Source organism: Myotis yumanensis, unplaced genomic scaffold, assembly GCF_028538775.1.
Source record: "Myotis yumanensis isolate MYYU_CA2020_CCGP unplaced genomic scaffold, mMyoYum1.0.hap1 SCAF_5, whole genome shotgun sequence".
Lineage (NCBI taxonomy): Eukaryota > Metazoa > Chordata > Mammalia > Chiroptera > Vespertilionidae > Myotis > Myotis yumanensis.
In genome coordinates this window covers 16098835-16115726 of record NW_027223756.1, presented here as the reverse complement: position 1 = coordinate 16115726, position 16892 = coordinate 16098835, and the positions used below count along the sequence as shown (strand labels likewise).

Genomic DNA, 16892 nt, shown 5'->3' with positions numbered 1-16892 from the left:
GGAGTGATTAACTATACATCTGAGGGCCCTAGGCAAACATTTCCGAATGGTTCCCTTAAAACAGGACGTTATCCCTTAAATCTATACACATCTCAAATTGCCTCAAATGCTTTCGAATTACTGACCCTGTGAGGTAGGTATGGCTCCTGATAGCCATGGTGTCATCTCAGGAGCAGGTAGTGAAATGACTTACTCCAAGGTTAGGATTAGGTGCGGTCGGCGGAGAGCCCTAAGTGGCGCATTAAGCCACAAAGAGAAGGTGCCTGTGCTCTCAGTTCCTTTTTGGGCTTTGCCAGGAATTACTTCATGTCATCATATCTTGTCCTTTTTGTCCATTAAACAATTCTTCCTGAATGAGCTTGAGGCAAGTCCTGCTTAAGAGATAGCAGCCTCAGGGATTCAGGTCTAAGGAACTGAAAAGAAGGCCCCTCTCCCCAACCCCAAGGTGTTTTTTCTATCACTTCGCCCTGTTCCCTTCCTTCACAGAACTTCTCCGGGCTGTAACTTGGACAAGCGTTAGGTTCATGTATGTCTGTCTCTCCTGGGAGATCAGTTCCAAAAGGGCAGGGACCCCGTCATTTGTACACATACCCAGCTCCTGGCACGTTATTGGAACAAAACAGGTGCTCACTGCATATTAGGTAGACAAATGAGCACTTGGGGAAAATGTGAGATCCACGAGATCGAGTGGAGCCCAAAGCTTCTGCCCTCCCGCTGCTGCAGGTGTGGGTCCAGGCGCGCGGGGCCTGGGGACAAGTGCTCCCTCTCCTCTTCCCCAGAGCAGGGTGGTGGCCGGAGGTAGCCGGAGCTGGAGGCCGGGGTGCAGGTCTGAGATGCGCCAGCCGGCAGCGGAGAGGGGCGCACGCCGAGCCCCTCGCCGCAGCCATTTCCTGCTCTTTGTGTGACAGCCGCGCCGGCGAGGGGCGGGCACCGGAGGCGGGGGCGGAGCCGCGCGGGAGGAGGGGCGGGGCCGAGGGCGGGGCCGCGCGCGCAGCCGGCGGACCCGGGCCCGCAGAGCATCCTGCGCCCCGGCGCGGGGCCCCGCGGTATCCTCGGGCGGCGCCTCCGGACCTGCCGCACACCCAGGTAAGCGGCGTCCGCAGGCCCTGGGGCCGGCGCGGGGACCGGGATGCGGCTGGAGACGGCGACGTGGCCGGGAGGATGCGCGAGGGGTTGGCGCCCCTTCTCCCAGCCTGCGGGGGGCGCTCGGCGCGGCGCCCCTGCTCGCGCGGCCTGGGGGCCCCCGGAAGCCCTGGAGGCTGGGCCCCAGGCTCTGCGGGGGCCCCTGTTCTCCTCCGGCCTACCCTGGGCCCCGCGGCGAGGACACCCTGCGGAGAGGCGCGGGCACACCGAGGGGCTGGGGCGCGGCGGCGGCGGCGGCGGCGGCAGCAGCAGCAGCAGCAGCAGGTGCGCGGCCTGGACCCGAGCTGCTGCCGGTGAGGAAGCGACGCTGATCCGAACACCGGAGACACCTGCAGCCGCCGAGGTCCGGGCGACGGCAACAGCCTCGCGCGCCCAGGTGCTGCGGAGCTCCAGTCTCTGTCCCTGCCTCCGCGGCCACCCTCACCTCCCCCAGGGCTAGGGGAGCCGCCTGGGCCCGCCTGGCCGTGGCCTTGGGCACTCTGCGCCCCGCTGTGAACCTGAGATGGGTGGGGCGAGGGGGCGTAGCGGCGCTTTGTGGGGGGCGGGGGGCATTAATGAGGGAGGAGGCGCGTCTGACCCGCTTTGAAGCTTCCAGGCCTCCACCGGCAGCGCTCTCTCTCCTCCCGGCTAGCTGGGGCGGGGGCGGAGGGGGGAGGGGTTGAGTGGGCTGACTCCTGGGGAAAAGGTTGGGTTGTCTCGAGCTCTGAAGAATCAGGAAGATGCCCACCTGTCTGTTGTGGTTTCAGCTTTTCAGGACAGCCCGCCCCCTGGATGGTACACACCACCTATGTGAAAAGCAAGAGAAAGGGGCGCTCTCTGTTTGGGGGTGGGGCAGGAAGAGTAGGGCTCTCTGTACAGAGAACCCGACAGGGAAGGACACCGCTGCCCAGGTGCCCTCTCCAGCCCAGGGATTCTGACTTTGAATTAGAGTTTTCCCGGCACAGCAGAAACACCAAGGGCCGATGGTCCTCAGCTCCCTCTCCAGCCAGGCCAGGAAGGGGGCAAGAATATTTTCCTGCTGGCTCTGGGTGTTTGTGCTCCCAGGGAATGAGCGGGGCTATTGGGGCAGCCCTGTGGGCATGTTCAGGAGAGTGCTGGTCCCCACATTCCCCCTTTCCACCTCCTGCCTGCATCCCCCCCTTTATTTAGCACAGGGGTCTTACCTTTCTCTTGGGCACAGGCCCTGTTGGAAGATACTGGCGAATCTGAAGATCACAGATGGTGGAGGGTAAAAATCAAGGTCCACATCCTAGGGCAGGATTCTTAAGGCCTTAAGGTGTTTTCTCCAGCATCAGCTTCCTCTGGGACCCTCCGTGAGGCCTCCCACCTCCACTTCCACCCAGTGCCCTGTGCTTCCCATTCTCCTTGTTTTCAAGAAAGGAGCCAGTGACCATGTTTATCCTCAAAAGCTAAATACAAAAGAATTTCCCATTCCGCACAGAGCAGGTGCTTTGATGTCATTTGACCAGAAAGGAAACAGAGGAGGAGAGGCATTTTAATGGGAAGCAAAGCTTTCGGTCAAATACCTGATAGCTCTAATGGTGGAATTTCAGGTGGTGGCTGGAAGTCAGAGTGGGTGGCTGGGGAGCAGTTTTGGGGAACAGCTTCCTTTGGAGAGCAGCTGTCAGCTCCGTTTGCTGCAAGGGAAGCTTTGGCCACGAGGGCAAAAATATAGTAAGAGTGTGTATGTGTAACTGGTCAGGGGTTACTGTCACCGGAAAGCATTTGTTGAGGGAGCACCCAGTGTCCACTTGGGGAGAGTAACTCCTTGGCACTGGCTGCCACCTGCCAGGATGGCTTCTAGGCCACAAGAAGAATGTGGAATGTGTGGTTACTTACAGAACCAGTGTCTCTGGCTAGTTGTGCATGCTGAGCCTCCAGCTGGGGGCAATCGCTCTCTGCTCACTAAGCTTCTTTATTATATTTCCTGGCCAGTTCTGACCGGTTCTGTAGGCACCCAAGCCTGCTTTGTTCAGTCCCTGCTGGAAATGGAAAAGGAAAAACTTGCTTTAGGCATTAGGCCAAGAGTGGGGTATAAAAACCAGCAGGATTGAAGAGTTTTCCTCAAATCAAATCAGGCTGGCCCAGAGAAGGAAGTCAATGTGAATTTTAAAATGTGAGAAGGGCCCCAGGAGAACACGACAGGTCTTCTCTGGTGAATAGTGCCCTCTCGGGGTGCTCAGTGGGCCTCCACCGCTGTCATTGGCCAGCGAGCAGAGTTAGTTGATCAATAGGCCACAAGCTAATTAACATTGGGGACAGCGCCCCTGGAAAATTGTGCATAGCTCCAGTCTCCACGTTTGAGGATCGGCCTACACTCTCAAAGGGCTTTCTTTGGGCCACTGTTGGCCCCAGGGTTCCAGCAAGGGCCTCACAAAATGGCCTTTTGTAGCCTCCATGTGGCCACCATAACAATGAGTCTATTTCTTTACTGGCAAGTATTAATTATTCACTTGTAGTTGATGAAACTAGACGTCAGTCACCTCATTGGAGCCTTTGTAAAAAGGTCTTTGGACTTGTTGTTTTAAGGAGCAAAGCCATGCGTAGGGGCCAGAGGATGGGCCCTGCATCTGTGGTGGGACAAGGGGGTGGAGCATGCTGCTGCCTACTGACTGGCAAGGGGGCAGGCCAGCAGCAGAGGGGTAGGAGCTGGTACTTCCTTGGATGCTCTTATGAAATGAGGGATGCATGAAAATGAGGGATGCATGAAAATGCTTAGTAGAGCTGAAACCGGTTTGGCTCAGTGGATAGAGCGTCGGCCTGCGGACTGAAAGGTCCCAGGTTCGATTCTGGTCAGGGGCATGTACCTGGGTTACGGGCACATCCCCAGTAGGAGATGTGCAGGAGGCAGCTGATCGATGTTTCTGTCTCATCGATGTTTCTAACTATCTCTCTTCCTTCCTCTCTGTAAAAAATCAATAAAATATATTTTTTTAAAAAAGAAAATGCTTAGTAGAGTGTCTAGCACATGGTGCCATTATATGTATAAATTTATTGTTAAAGGTCTCTCTTACGTAATCATTAAGAATGTGGCTCTTGTGTGTAATTAATCCACAGCTCTTTTTGGTTTGTTTGTTTTGTTATCCTCACCAGAGGACATTTTTCCATTGACTTCTTTTAGAGAGAGCAGAGGGGAGAGGGAGAAACAGAGAGAGAAACATCTATGTGAGAGAGACACATCAATTGATTGCCTCCCGCATGCTCCCTGACCAAGGCCAGGGATCGAGCCTGCAACCAAAGTACATGCCCTTGACTGGAATCAAACCCGAGACCCTTCAGTCCGCAGGCTGACACTCTGTCCTCTGAACCACACTGGCTAGGGCTTAACCCACAGCCCTCACCAACTCCTCTACCTCCAGAGCCTTCCTGGATTTTGCTTTTCCCAAGGGAGTTGGTCTCTGTTACCAGGAAACTGAGCCCCAGGTTTACCTGCAAAAGGTAGCCAAAGGAAAGAGTGATAAGACAGGGTGTCAGTAAGGGCTTCAGGTAGGAAGTGCTCTTGAGTAGCACTCTGAAGGTGGGTATAATTTGAGTAGGCAGAGAGAGGGGGGAGGGAATATGCGGAGCAGAAGCCCAGAGGTAGTTCTCACATTTCGACACAGGTCAGGAAGGACCTCTTCCTCTGTGTGCATTCAGCATTTTGCAACCAACCAGGCATGCTGGAGGCACGCTTGGCTTCTCGGACAGACAGAGCAGTACAGTGGACTGAGGACACAGGACTTGCTGTGTTTCTTTCAATCAGCCACTAGCTCTCTGACTTTAGAAATTGGACAATGGAAAGCAGCCTGCCCAGCCTGTTAACCTACCTGTCGCCACAGGAGCTCAGATGAGATAATGTCTGTAAGTCCCAGTCTAAGAAGAAAAGGCCATGGGAAGAGAAGAGAAGGAGGTTCCGGAATGTGTGCTTTTCTTGGATGGCTGCCCTCCATTCCTAAAGGAACAGTTTATTAATTCTATATTGTATGTCCATTTGAGAGGACAAATCTGTGGCCTCTCTGTACCATCGCACCAAAGGGAAACTGAAAGGCATTTTGTGATTCAGAGATTCTGTCAAGGCCCTTGGATGGCCTTGTCTGTTCAAAGACACTTCAGATTTCAGTCAGTGGGTGTGGGACACCTCCCAGGGTGCAAAGAATTTGGATATTGGCTTTCTAGCTGTGGCCTTTATGCTGAGGGCTGTGTGTGATGTTCCTCAAAGGATGACCATTCAGGGCATACTTCTTGGACCCTGGTAACAGAGGAGAAAACAAATGGGGTGCAAATTCTTAAAAGAAACTTTTTGAGAAGACAGCTTGGGTTCAGGCAGAATTTCTTGCAGGGATCTTTCTGGCTGAGTGGCATACATGGCCTTCTGGAGAGATGCCCAAGAAAGACCCAGTGATGACTTCATCAATAGGCCTTTTGATTTTGTGTTTGCATCATCATCATGTCATTTTACAGCAGTCGTTCTCAGACTTCCGTCTCTTCGTGGGATGCAGGGATGATTAGTATGTCCAGGTTGTATGGTCCCTGTCTTCTGAATAAGGCAGGAGATGAGGTCTTATGCAGAAACTAAGGTGGTGGAGTGGTTAGGAAAGTTCAAGAGCCTTCCGGAGGTTTGGAGCAGCTGCCTCTGTGGGTGGAATAAGAAATCAATTGGGGATGAATGAGGGGATTGTCTAACTCCACTGAGGGCCCAACCAAAACCAAAGAGCATCTGCAGGGCTGGCCCTCATAGAAAATACTCAGTAACTCAGTATTACGTGAAGGTGTATCTGAGAACGATTTTGATTTGTGCTTTTAAAATGTGATACCTTACGACCGATTTTGGTCTCTATAACGGGAGAGACAAGAATTCAACACCGAGGGTCAGCCATCAACCTCCAAGTGTGCTCTCTCACATGGAAAAGAACAATGAGATTCCGCTTTTTATGGAGGGAGGTGGGAACTATGACAGAAGGATTTTGTAGAGGTCTCTTCAGATTCTTACAGGAATAAGACTTACTTAGATATGATACCTTAAGGACCATGGTGTTTTACGTTTTGTGTTATTTTCTTAACTAGAAGACATGAATTTTGGCCATTGACGCATGCATTCAACAAATTATTCATGAGGTGTTAATTAAGCAAGAAATGCCTTGTCTGTGCGCAGCTCTGTAGTAATTGATATCCCCCAAAAGATGACTTTGGGTGATCCACTTCAGTAGTAAAGTATAAAGCAGTTTATAATGCAGTAGGAAATGATGGACTCTAGACTGTGAGTGGAATAGGAATCCAGAGAAATGAAGGTTGTGATGGAGCTTAGCTGGTCACACCTTCACGGAGGCAGTCATCCTTGAATAGGGCCTTGACAATAGTCCAGGGTAGGATTTGAGAAGGGGAGAAAACAGCCCAGTAGGGAATGGAGAGAGTTTGAGCAAAGGCACAAAGAATGTCCATGGGCCGGTTCGTGGCACCCTGAACACCCTGGCTACAGTGGCCAGTCCATGTTGGGAAATGTGATTTTTACAGAAGCCCTTGGGATGGAGTGTCCCATCCATAGTCAGTCATTTGCTTTTGAGTTGGAAAGAGAAGCTCAAGTCCAATGATTCCTAACTGGTTGGAGCAATATTGACATCATACCCACAGCTATTCCCTCCCCCTAACTCTACCCCATTTTCTCCCACTTAAGGAAAGAGATGAGCACACAAGCAATGATATCATGGGAGGACTCTGAGCCCTCCTTCACACATAACGAAAAGCACCTTGTTTGCAAACCTCACTCCTTAAACGGTTATTAGTACAAGGTGCCACAACAACCTTCACAACAGAGCTTTTGACAGAGAACCAACACCAGGTCACCCTCCATATTCACAGTCAGGGAAATTGCCCTTTTACAGTGAGTGAAAATGTGATTCAGGACCTAATCAGTCTTCAGGCCGGGCCACCCTCAAGTTGCAATTTCACCTCGATGGAGCTGAGGTCTGGGTGCTCCGATCTGGTGGCCAAACCCGAAGTCTCATTCTTTGTTTCCCCAGCAGGTGCAGTGGCTTCCCTTTCTTGAGTTTTAGCAGGTGCCTCTGAAAGGCAGCTGCTCTCCCTGGATAAAAGTCCTATTGGTGTCCCTCATGTGGTGGTTTGTCACAGGCCCCCTGCGGGAGCAAATCAGCAAGCTGCCTTCGGTGGTATGACCCCCCCCCCCCCCTCCCCCGCCCTAGGAGGCTGGTATCTGGCTGGTTGGGTGATCAACAGAAAGTCCCCCTCAACCCTGACAACAGGAAGCTGCTGTAAATCAGCACATGCAGTGGCGAACCCTTGGGCCCCACCAGCGTGTCTTTCCTCGCTGTTAACAAAGAGGAGGGTAGGCCTTCTCCAGAGGCCCTGACAGCCTTCTCTGCTCTGACCTCAGGTCCCCTGTGTGGAGAGAAATTGCAGGTGGCAGGGCCTCTGGTCCCAGAAGACCCAAAGTGAGGCCCCTACTTAGCAAAGTCTGCCTAGAGACAGGGCTGGGGGACAGGCCAGATGTCTGAACTGCTGGAAAGGAGGCCTTGGGTTGTTGCCTTTTAAAGTAAAATTTAAAATTTTGATCAAAGCGATGCATGCATGTGCTTAAAAAAAATCAAATGGTATTGAAAGGCGCATAATGAAAAACAACCATTCAGTGCCCACCTCCTCCCAGAGGCTGTGGCTTTTAACTCACTGTTTGTTTCCAGTAGTTGCCTTCAGATCTAAATGATACACTTGCGCTGCTATTTCTTGATTTATCTATTCTGTGCACTGTCTACTTACTTCCTGCTGTGATGGATGAAGATTTCGCTTTCTTACACCATCTCCCGCCCTCCCCTGCCCCCATCTCCCAATACAGAAAGAGCTCTATTTTAACCAAAATCCTGTATAAAGTGTCCACATTATTATTATTCTTTTTTTTTTTAAATATATTTTATTGATTTTTCAGAGAGGAAGGGAGAGGGATAGAGAGCCAGAAACGTCGATGAGAGAGAAACATCGATCAGCTGCCTCCTGCACGCCCCCCAGTGGGGATGTGCCCGAAACCAAGGCACATGTCCCCGACCGGAATCGAACCCGAGACCCTTGAGTCCGCAGGCCGACGCTCTATCCACTGAGCCAAACCGGTTCGGCAGCATTATTATTATTCTTAAATATATTTGTGTTGATTTCAGAGAGGAAGAGAGAGGGAGAGATAGGTAGAAACATCAGTGATAGAGAACATTGATCAACTGTCTCCTACTGGGGATTGAGCCACAACCTGGGCATGTGCCTTGACCAGGAATGGAACTGTGACCTCCTCGTTCATAGGTCAATGCTCAACCACTGAGCCACACCAGCCGGGCAAGTGTTGACATTATTAAGATGTGTAAATAATGATCACAAGAGAGCCAAGCAATGCCCTTTTTCTCTATTTCCTTTCTTACATGGCTTTCTGTTTTATCTCAGAATTAGAATGCATTCTCCCCCCATTCCTCACATCCCCTCTTTTTCTTTTACAGTCTGTCATATCTGTTATTGTATCACGTCCCCATATCTTCCCAGGAAGTCAGTGTTAGCCCCAGCGCTGCCCCTAGTCACCCAAGTGACCATGTACACAGTGCTCCTCATCTCGAAGCCTCAGAAAGAGAGCTCAGGTGGGAGGAGGAGAGCTGAGACCCACCATCTTCTCACCGAGCCCATCACCCCACCTCAGAGGGGTTTACTGTCTGAGAAGTCTCTCTTCCTGAGCGGGGCAGCCCCAGCACCTGACAGGTGGCAGTGCACATAAACGGGGGTGGGGGTGGGGCGGGGGAGTGAGGGAGCTGATTTGAGCCCTGCCCATGGTGGTCCAGCTCACCCTGCAGCCTTGAGGGCTGCCCCTTGGGGTTAGTATGAGTGTGTCTGCAGCTCTCTTTTTCTCTCCTACTGTCACCTTTTGATTTTTACTCAACATGGTCTCTGCTTCAGGACAGATTCAAATTCCTCAAACTTCCCAAGGTCCCACTCCAGCTTCATCTCTCTTTGTATCGCTCCTGCTTATGTATCCCAAATTTCCCAAAAGTAGTCATACAAATACTAACATTTTTGTGGTAAGGACTTTATTGAGATATAGTTCACATACTGTACAATGTACCTATTTAAAATATACAGGTCAGTAATTTTTAGCATATTCACAGAATTGTGCAACCATCGTTATGATCAATTTTAGAACATTTTTGTTACCCCAGAAAGAAACCTTGTGCCCTATGGCAGTATCACCTATTTCCGCTAATCCCTACCCCTGGCCTAGGCACCCCCTAATATACTTTATGTCTCTGTAGATTTGCCCATTCTGGACATTTCCTTTAGAAAAGCATATTATACTTCTTTCATGTAGCCTAATATTTTCAAAGTTCATCCGTGTTGTAGCATATTTTCACATTTCGTTCCTTTTCATGGCTAAATAGTATTCCATTGTGTGGCTATACCACATTTTATTTACCCACTCATCAGTTGATGGACATGTGAGTCGTTTCCACATTTTGGCTATTACAAATAATGCTGCTATGAACATTTATGTACAAGTTTTACTGTGGATGTATATTTTCATTTCTCTTGGGACTGCATCTAGGAGCAGAATTGCTGGCATATAATGGAACTCTATGATTCAAATATTGAGGAGCAGCCGAACTGTTTTCCAAAGTTGGTTGTATTATTTCACATTCCTACCAGAAATGTACAGGGGTTCTGATTTTGCATCCTCACCAACACCGCTAAGAAGCCCAGGGAGTTCCAAGGAAGGAGCAATCATGTCGGAGAGGGGAGGAGCCTTGAAGGATGAGTGAAATCAGGTCATACAATGATAGAGGAAAGAGATTTTATTTCATAGGTAACTGTTTACCAGTTATGGAAGCTTTTCACTTGAAGAGCTTGAATGTTAAAATTTGAACCATTTTGATTCAGTTCTTTCTAAAGTATAAACAGCTTCTCTGCTATTTATATTCCTTCTCCTCCTCCCCAACTTTGAAAAACCTGGTGTCTTGGACATAGCAATGCCTTTCTTGATGTCTTGGGTTCATCCACTCATGGAACACAGAGTTCAATTGAGTTATGAGTGTGTGCTCAGCCCTGTGCTGGGAGCTGAGTGTGAATTAGACACAGCGCCTGCCCTGAAGGAGTTTATTGTTGAGGTCAGGAGTGAAAACATGCTAAATCATGTAATAAAGTATTATGGAAGCCTTGGAAAAAGAAGCATGCTGGGTTCAATGAGGAACAAGGGAGAAAATGAATTGAGGTGGGGGAGGGGGTCAGAAAGGCTTCCTTGGGAGGTAACCATTCTTAGTCTCTCCCAGCTCTGGAGAGTTCTGTTGTAAATCATGATATTGGTGATACTTCTGCAGGCTATGGAAGTGCGGAGAGTGGTCATTCCATGGCTGAGCTACATCTGTATGGTTCCTCTCCACCTTGTATAGCTCTGTCTCCTCTCTATAAGCCACCGAGAGGCTTGGCTGCTCTTAGCATCCGGGCTGCTTCTAACCTGTGACTGTGTTTTACAGATGGTTCAGGTAACACTCTGCAGGTGGCTCCAAGTGGCTCCTGTGGGGTTTGGAGCCACAGGTCTGACCACTGGACAAGAGGAGCGTTCCTCTAAAATTCACTGCCTGTCTGCTCAGAATTAGCTCCATGGTCCATGTTGGTGCACTCTTTGGCAGTCTTATAAGATGCACACAAGTGACCTTGTCCCTGCTTGGCCCCCCACACCCATGAAGAAGCTCTGACATGTAAAAGGGTCTCAGCTGTAGGGGAATGCTATGACCTATAGAGCCATAACCTGTCACAGCAAACCTGAGTCCCCATACAAACTCCAGACACACCCAGCTTACACCCGCAATGGACATGCCAGCTAGATGCCAGATTTCTTCTTGGAATTTTTTTTTCTTGCTCAGTAAAATGCTACTTTTAAAACATTTTTTTTAAAAAGGGACCATCTGAGGCTTTCTTTTAAAATATATTTTATTGATATCAGAGAGGAAGGGAGAGGAGAGAGAGACAGAAACATCAATGATGAGAGAATCATTGATCAGCTGCCTCCTGTACACCCCCTCCCACCCCCCAACTGGGGATCGAGCCTGCAACCTGGGCAAATGCCCTGATGGGAAATCAAACCTTGACCTCCTGGTTCATAGGTCAATGCTCAACCATGAACCACACCAGCCAGGCAATGTTCATATATTTTAATATTTGTTTTTATTTATTTATTTTAGTTGCTTTCTAGCTGGAGAGATTTACAGACAGGGAAAATATTTCCTGGCCTCTTGATGTTCATGAAACCCAAAGGGCAAAGTTACCTAATCTTTCTAGCTTGTGAGAGTCTTGTTCTTTTTGCGGAAGGAAAAGGCAGCCAAACTGGAGGGGGGGGGTGGGGGGAGGAGTAAGTGCTTGGTACCTTCCAGAAAGGTACAAAGGTAGGTGTGGTCTAAAAGAAAGGGCAGAGAACTGAGAGTCAAGATATCTGCTTTCTGCCCAGCTCAGCCACTGGCTGACCATGTGACCTTGAATGGGCGTTTTCACTTCTCAGTGACAACAGCAAAAATAGCACCTGCACTTTCTTAAACCTGCAGGGTCGTTGTGATTGAGGAAGTCAAACGGAAAGATCTGTAGGACTGAGATAAAAATATAGAGAGGTGTGATCATAATAATGCCTTCCTTTTTGTGGAAGAATTGCTGCAGTGTTTAATTCATCCATTCACTCTCTTAAAAAGAGGCCACCTCACCAGCTAACATTTCCCGAGTGCTTACTCTGTCCCTGCTGCTGGACTAAGCATTCCACATGCCATCATGTTATATAATTCTCAGACTAACTCACTGAGGGCAGCGACTGTTATTAATTAGCGCCCTTTTACAGATAAGGAAACTGAGGCTCAGGTTAAGTAATATGCTTATGGTTATATAGCTAGTAAGTGGCAGGAGACAGATTTGAGCCCGTAGCTCAAGCTTAATTACTATACTTGGCCTAATATTCCACTTCAGTAAAAATACCTTTTCTTCATTTCCTTCCAGAATGTCAAACAGAAAATGACAGTGCATCTTTTGCTCACAGAGAGGCAGGGTTTGGGGTGTGGGTAGTCAGGCCTGCATTCCCAAAGCCAGGTTCTCCTAGCAGCTACCCTGCATTTGTGGGCCCCACCTCCTCTTGCTCAGGCTCTGTCAGTCATCTCAGCCATGGGTGATGGAGGGGCCTGAAGCCCTTCTCAGAAGCACATTGCCTGCAAGCCCAATGTTATTACTTGTCTGGTGACTCCAGGCCACTGCGTTTGAGTTTGTTGTGAAGACACTGAACTTAAATACGCCGTGAATACCCCACAGTGAGAGGTGGCAAGCTGCGTCTGGCAAATGATGCTCCCAGAACACTGTTCATTTTTAAACATTTTATTAATTTCTCTTCCAAAATGACAAAACAACCATGTAAGTCGAATATAAAGACTGCCTCTCATTTGGAAGGTTGCATAGCAGGCAGGGCATGTGGGCCAGAAAAAATAACTTCATTTCCATGTATACCTCTGTTAACATTTCCAGTACGTTTTTTCTTTCTGATTGATGTGGAGTTGGCAGTGACTTTCAGCACTTGAGTTAAAAACATCTGATTTCCTTCTCCCTTAGGCAGTGAGTGATCTACAAACACACAGAGAAATCCATTAGAGAAGCTATATTTACAAGGAGAAAATAGAGGTTGCATTAACGAAATAAAGACTCCTAACTTACTGGCTCTGTAGGCTGTTCACTTATGATTCTCTTCAAGGAAAGTGCAAGGTTATTATTGTGTTGAAGCGAGAAACCTTAAGGATTATTCTGGTCAACGAGTATTTTGATATCTGCAAAGCCCAGAAGAAACCCAGGTTATAGGAGAAAGGAGAGGGGAAAGGTCATGGCAAGTAGGAGTCAGGGCAGACAGATTCAAACTGGGAGTGCATGCACTGAGCTGGAGGGCTTATGGGAAATTTCAACATTTATAAAATTGGATAAAAATATAATAAATTCCTACGTCAGCATCACACAGCATTGACAATTATTACCGAATGGCCGATTTTGTTCCATCTAATATCCACTCTTCCCCATGTAGTATCATTTGGAAGCAAATACCTGTACCCTTTTATTTATATTTTAGAAGGTATTTCTAGAAGATAACTCTTTTAAAACATAATCTCAATATTATTATCACATCTAAAAACTAGCACTATTTTCTTGATATTATCAAATATCTGAGTCAGTATTAAATTTTCCACTTTTCTTACAAATGTGATAATTTTATTTTTATGATGCTTTGTTTGTAATAGGATCCAGTTAAGGTCTTATCATCTATAGCTTCCCCCTCCATCTCTTTTTTTTCTTGCAGTATTTGTCGAAGGCACTGAGTCATTTGTCTAGCAGAGTTTCCCATAGATTATATTTTACTGATTACATCACTGTGGTGTATTTTAATGTGTTCTTCTGTCTTCTTTGTTTCCTGTCAGTTGGTATCAAAGGCTTGATGAAATTCAAGTTTTTGTTTTGGCTCCAGCATTCTTCATAAAGTGATGGTGTGTTTTTCCATCAGAAGGTGCATAATGTCAGATTCTTTCATAACAGTTGATGGTCAGCGCCTATATCCATTTGTGTATTAGGGGCTGGGAAAATGGGAATATTTTAATTATGCCACTGTTTCTGGAAATAAAAAGAGAAAGAACTTTATAGAGAAAAACATCTCTGTCTTCTGCAATTTGGTTTTCAAGTGGTATCATTTGTATAGGAAAGACTGGTTAAGTGTTTGCTTCTTTTCTTTCATTTGGTGATTTTCAACATAAAAATTGGTTCACAGGCATCCTCCAATAGGAATAAAGTAACAAAATCCAAGTTTTTATTAAGTGTCTTTATGATCTCATGGATTAAGACATATTTGACGTTGTTGCAAGTCCACTGAGTTATGCTGGGTGGTGCTCGCTTTGCCCTGTCTTTGGCTAATGGAAGCTGCCTCAGCTTGGCTGCTTGGTCCCTTTGACACAACCCCGTTAGTTATAGGTAGGTAGCTGCTTCTAGGCCTTTTTTTATAGGACAAACCTGGGTTCCAACTACTGCTCCACCACTTTGCCAGCACTTGACCTTGTGCAATTGCTTAAATTCTGAGTTTCTGTTTGCTCACCTGAAAAAAGGGAATAATCATAGTTTGAGGTTTGATGCAAGGTTAAAATAGTCAAGTATTTGGCAGAGTGTCTGACATGGAGTAAGGGCTAAAATATGTTTAGTTTTATTAGTGTTATTATCATTATTATTATTTGAATTAATGAATAGTGTCATCAGGGCTTTATAGCTTACTCCATAAAATCATTAATCCCATAAAATCTTAACTCCTCCTGCAAAATGCAAGAGGAGTTAATATTAATGCAAGAAAGAAGGCCATCTTTTTTGTGGATTGGCAAATGGTTTTGCTGTGGAACTGAATGCCACACTTAGAATTCAGGAGAGAGAAAAGGAAGAAGCATAGGTGTGGGAAGGGCCTGAAACCACAAGATGAGGCCAGATGCCTGTAGAAGGCAGAGGGGAAACCCACTTCTGAGCTCTCTGTGTCCTAATTAAATGTGGCCTTGGCTCTTGCCAGAGTGCATGACAGGGGTGAGGGTGGTGTGTGGGGGTGAAGGTTGTTGGGAACTCTAAGTGTGAGTCATAGTTAGCTGCTCAGTCCCATCTGCCCACCCAACCACAGGCCTAATAGCAACAGTAGTTTAGGGGCAGCAAGCCCCTGGGGACACTCCAGCTGTTTCAGCCCCTGGACCCAGTTCTCAGGTTCTTGGTCCCCTTTTCCCCATTTCCTCGAACTCCTGCCCTTAAGCACATCTCACTCCTCCCTGTGATGGGGTGGGAAGGAATGGGTAGGACGACTTCTGTGACAGCAAAGTGGGCCTTCTCTTTGCTTCCTTATTCAAATGTGCTAAAGGGTTAGCTTATTATTAATCTTGTAAAAACAGTTTTTAGATTTTTTGTTCACATAGTCTACTATTTGTCTGTTTTAGTTTGCTTTGTTCTTTGCTTCATTTATGTCTGCTTTTCGTTTTCATTTCTTTGGGTTGAGGAAAATTCACTTCACTCAGTTCCACTTTCCTATTTTCTACTAAATGCATTTAAGACGTTTATTTATGCTCTTGTTCAGTTCTAAATATTCTATAACTTCTATTTGGATTCCTCTTTAGCTATAAGTAACATTGAAGTGTGTTTTTATGCATTTTCATAGGTGTGGGGTGCCTTTGGCTGCTATTTGCATTAATGAGTTCTGATTTTATTGCACTGTGATCCGTGAACGTGACTGCTAGGAGATCATGTTTGGGAAAACTTGATGGTCTAAGTCATGATCAGTTTTTATCTACATTTCACTTTTGTTTGAAAAAGAAATGTGGATGCTCTTTGCTGAGTTGGGTAACTAGGCTGACTGCCTGCAAATCCTCATGGAAGCCACTGCACTCTGCCAGCATCCCAGACACAAAAAATGTTCGTTCAGGGCTGATTTATTTGGTGGGACTCACAAAACACCAAATAATGGATGGCTCTTCGCTTTTGCAAATAAGGTTAATATCGCTGGAGTCTGAATTCTTTAGTCCCAGTTGAATTAGCTTGTAAAACCTAGCCTCTGGTTTCAAGTGGATACTCGTGGCTATTGCAATCATGGGCTTTTGTGCCGTGCCATAATTTAAGCGTGGAAGTGATACATTTTCTCTAAAAGAACAAACGGTGGGGGCTGGCCGTGGCCTGTGTCCTAGCATCAGGCGTTACTTGAAGTCCTTTGCCCTTGGTCACTGTGGTTGTGTGGGTGTCACATAACTTCTCGGAGCCTTGCTTCTGCATCAGCTCTGTGGATATGATACCATGCTGATCACAGAGGAATGTGATGCTGCTCAGCTGAGATCGTAGACCTAGAAGTGCTTGTAAACCATGAAGAGATCCTCAAATATCAGCTGCAGGTTAAGGGCACCTTGTGAAGGAATAGAAGGTGTGGTCTTAGTGCATGTTACCTCCCTTTGTTCTCAGGAGGGAATCTGAACTGGTGAGATTGAGAGAAGTGTTTGGAGGTCCCTGAAATTCTTCATTCCCTCCCTTCCCCTCAGTGCGGAATACGGAAACTGCAGCCATGACCACCCACGTCACCCTGGAAGATGCCCTGTCCAACGTGGACCTGCTGGAAGAGCTGCCCCTCCCTGACCAGCAGCCATGCATCGAGCCTCCGCCTTCCTCCATCATGTACCAGGTCAATTCTCCGAGGGCTCTGGGGGCTCAGGAACCCGGGGGGTCCCCTAAGAGGGTTTGCCCTGAAGGCAGAGGGAAGGGGGAGCTCTGCATCTAGTAGGTGAAAGGTCGTGAGCTGATGGAGTCCCTGGTGCCCTGGTGGAGCTGAGTGTAAGGAATAGATTAGCTAGTAAATGTACACCAGGGCTGCTCCTCCTCCCCGGGGAAGGCTTGTTGATCTGCTCTGACCCCAAATACCTTCCCGGCTGTTCTTGCTGCAGCACCAACCAAGGTGTTGGCAGCTCTGACCTCATGAATTAAATATTGCAATTTAGAAACCCCTAGAGCCTGCCTGGGTAATTACTTTTCCTTCATGTATGTGAGGAGAGCTCTTCAACTCCTCACAGCAGCTAATGGCTCAGGGAAGCCCGTTACAGTTGTTTGCTTTCGCCCAAGACGGGTGAGCTTGTGCTAAACCATGATCAGATGACTCAAGACCGTGATCCACCAGTGTATGGGGGAAGGGCATTGTGCAGCTGGATTCTGCCTTGCAAATAGCCCCTGGTCTGGGTGTG

General features: G+C 47.7%; 1 protein-coding gene across 3 annotated transcripts in view; it reads left to right on the top strand.

The window, feature by feature from the left end:
- Positions 1 to 1002: 1002 nt before the first annotated feature.
- The window catches only part of CYFIP2 (cytoplasmic FMR1 interacting protein 2), a 105939-nt gene continuing 90049 nt past the window's right edge, over positions 1003 to 16892 (top strand). For 2 of the 3 annotated variants that reach the window (XM_070414518.1, XM_070414516.1), the window contains exons 1-2: positions 1003 to 1086; positions 16200 to 16339. In XM_070414518.1, coding sequence (XP_070270619.1) covers positions 16223 to 16339 — 117 coding nt within the window. In that variant the 5' untranslated portion in view covers positions 1003 to 1086; positions 16200 to 16222. Of the gene's footprint in view, positions 1087 to 1483; positions 1520 to 16199; positions 16340 to 16892 lie in introns of those variants that run through there. The other variant, XM_070414517.1, reaches the window with a different exon arrangement.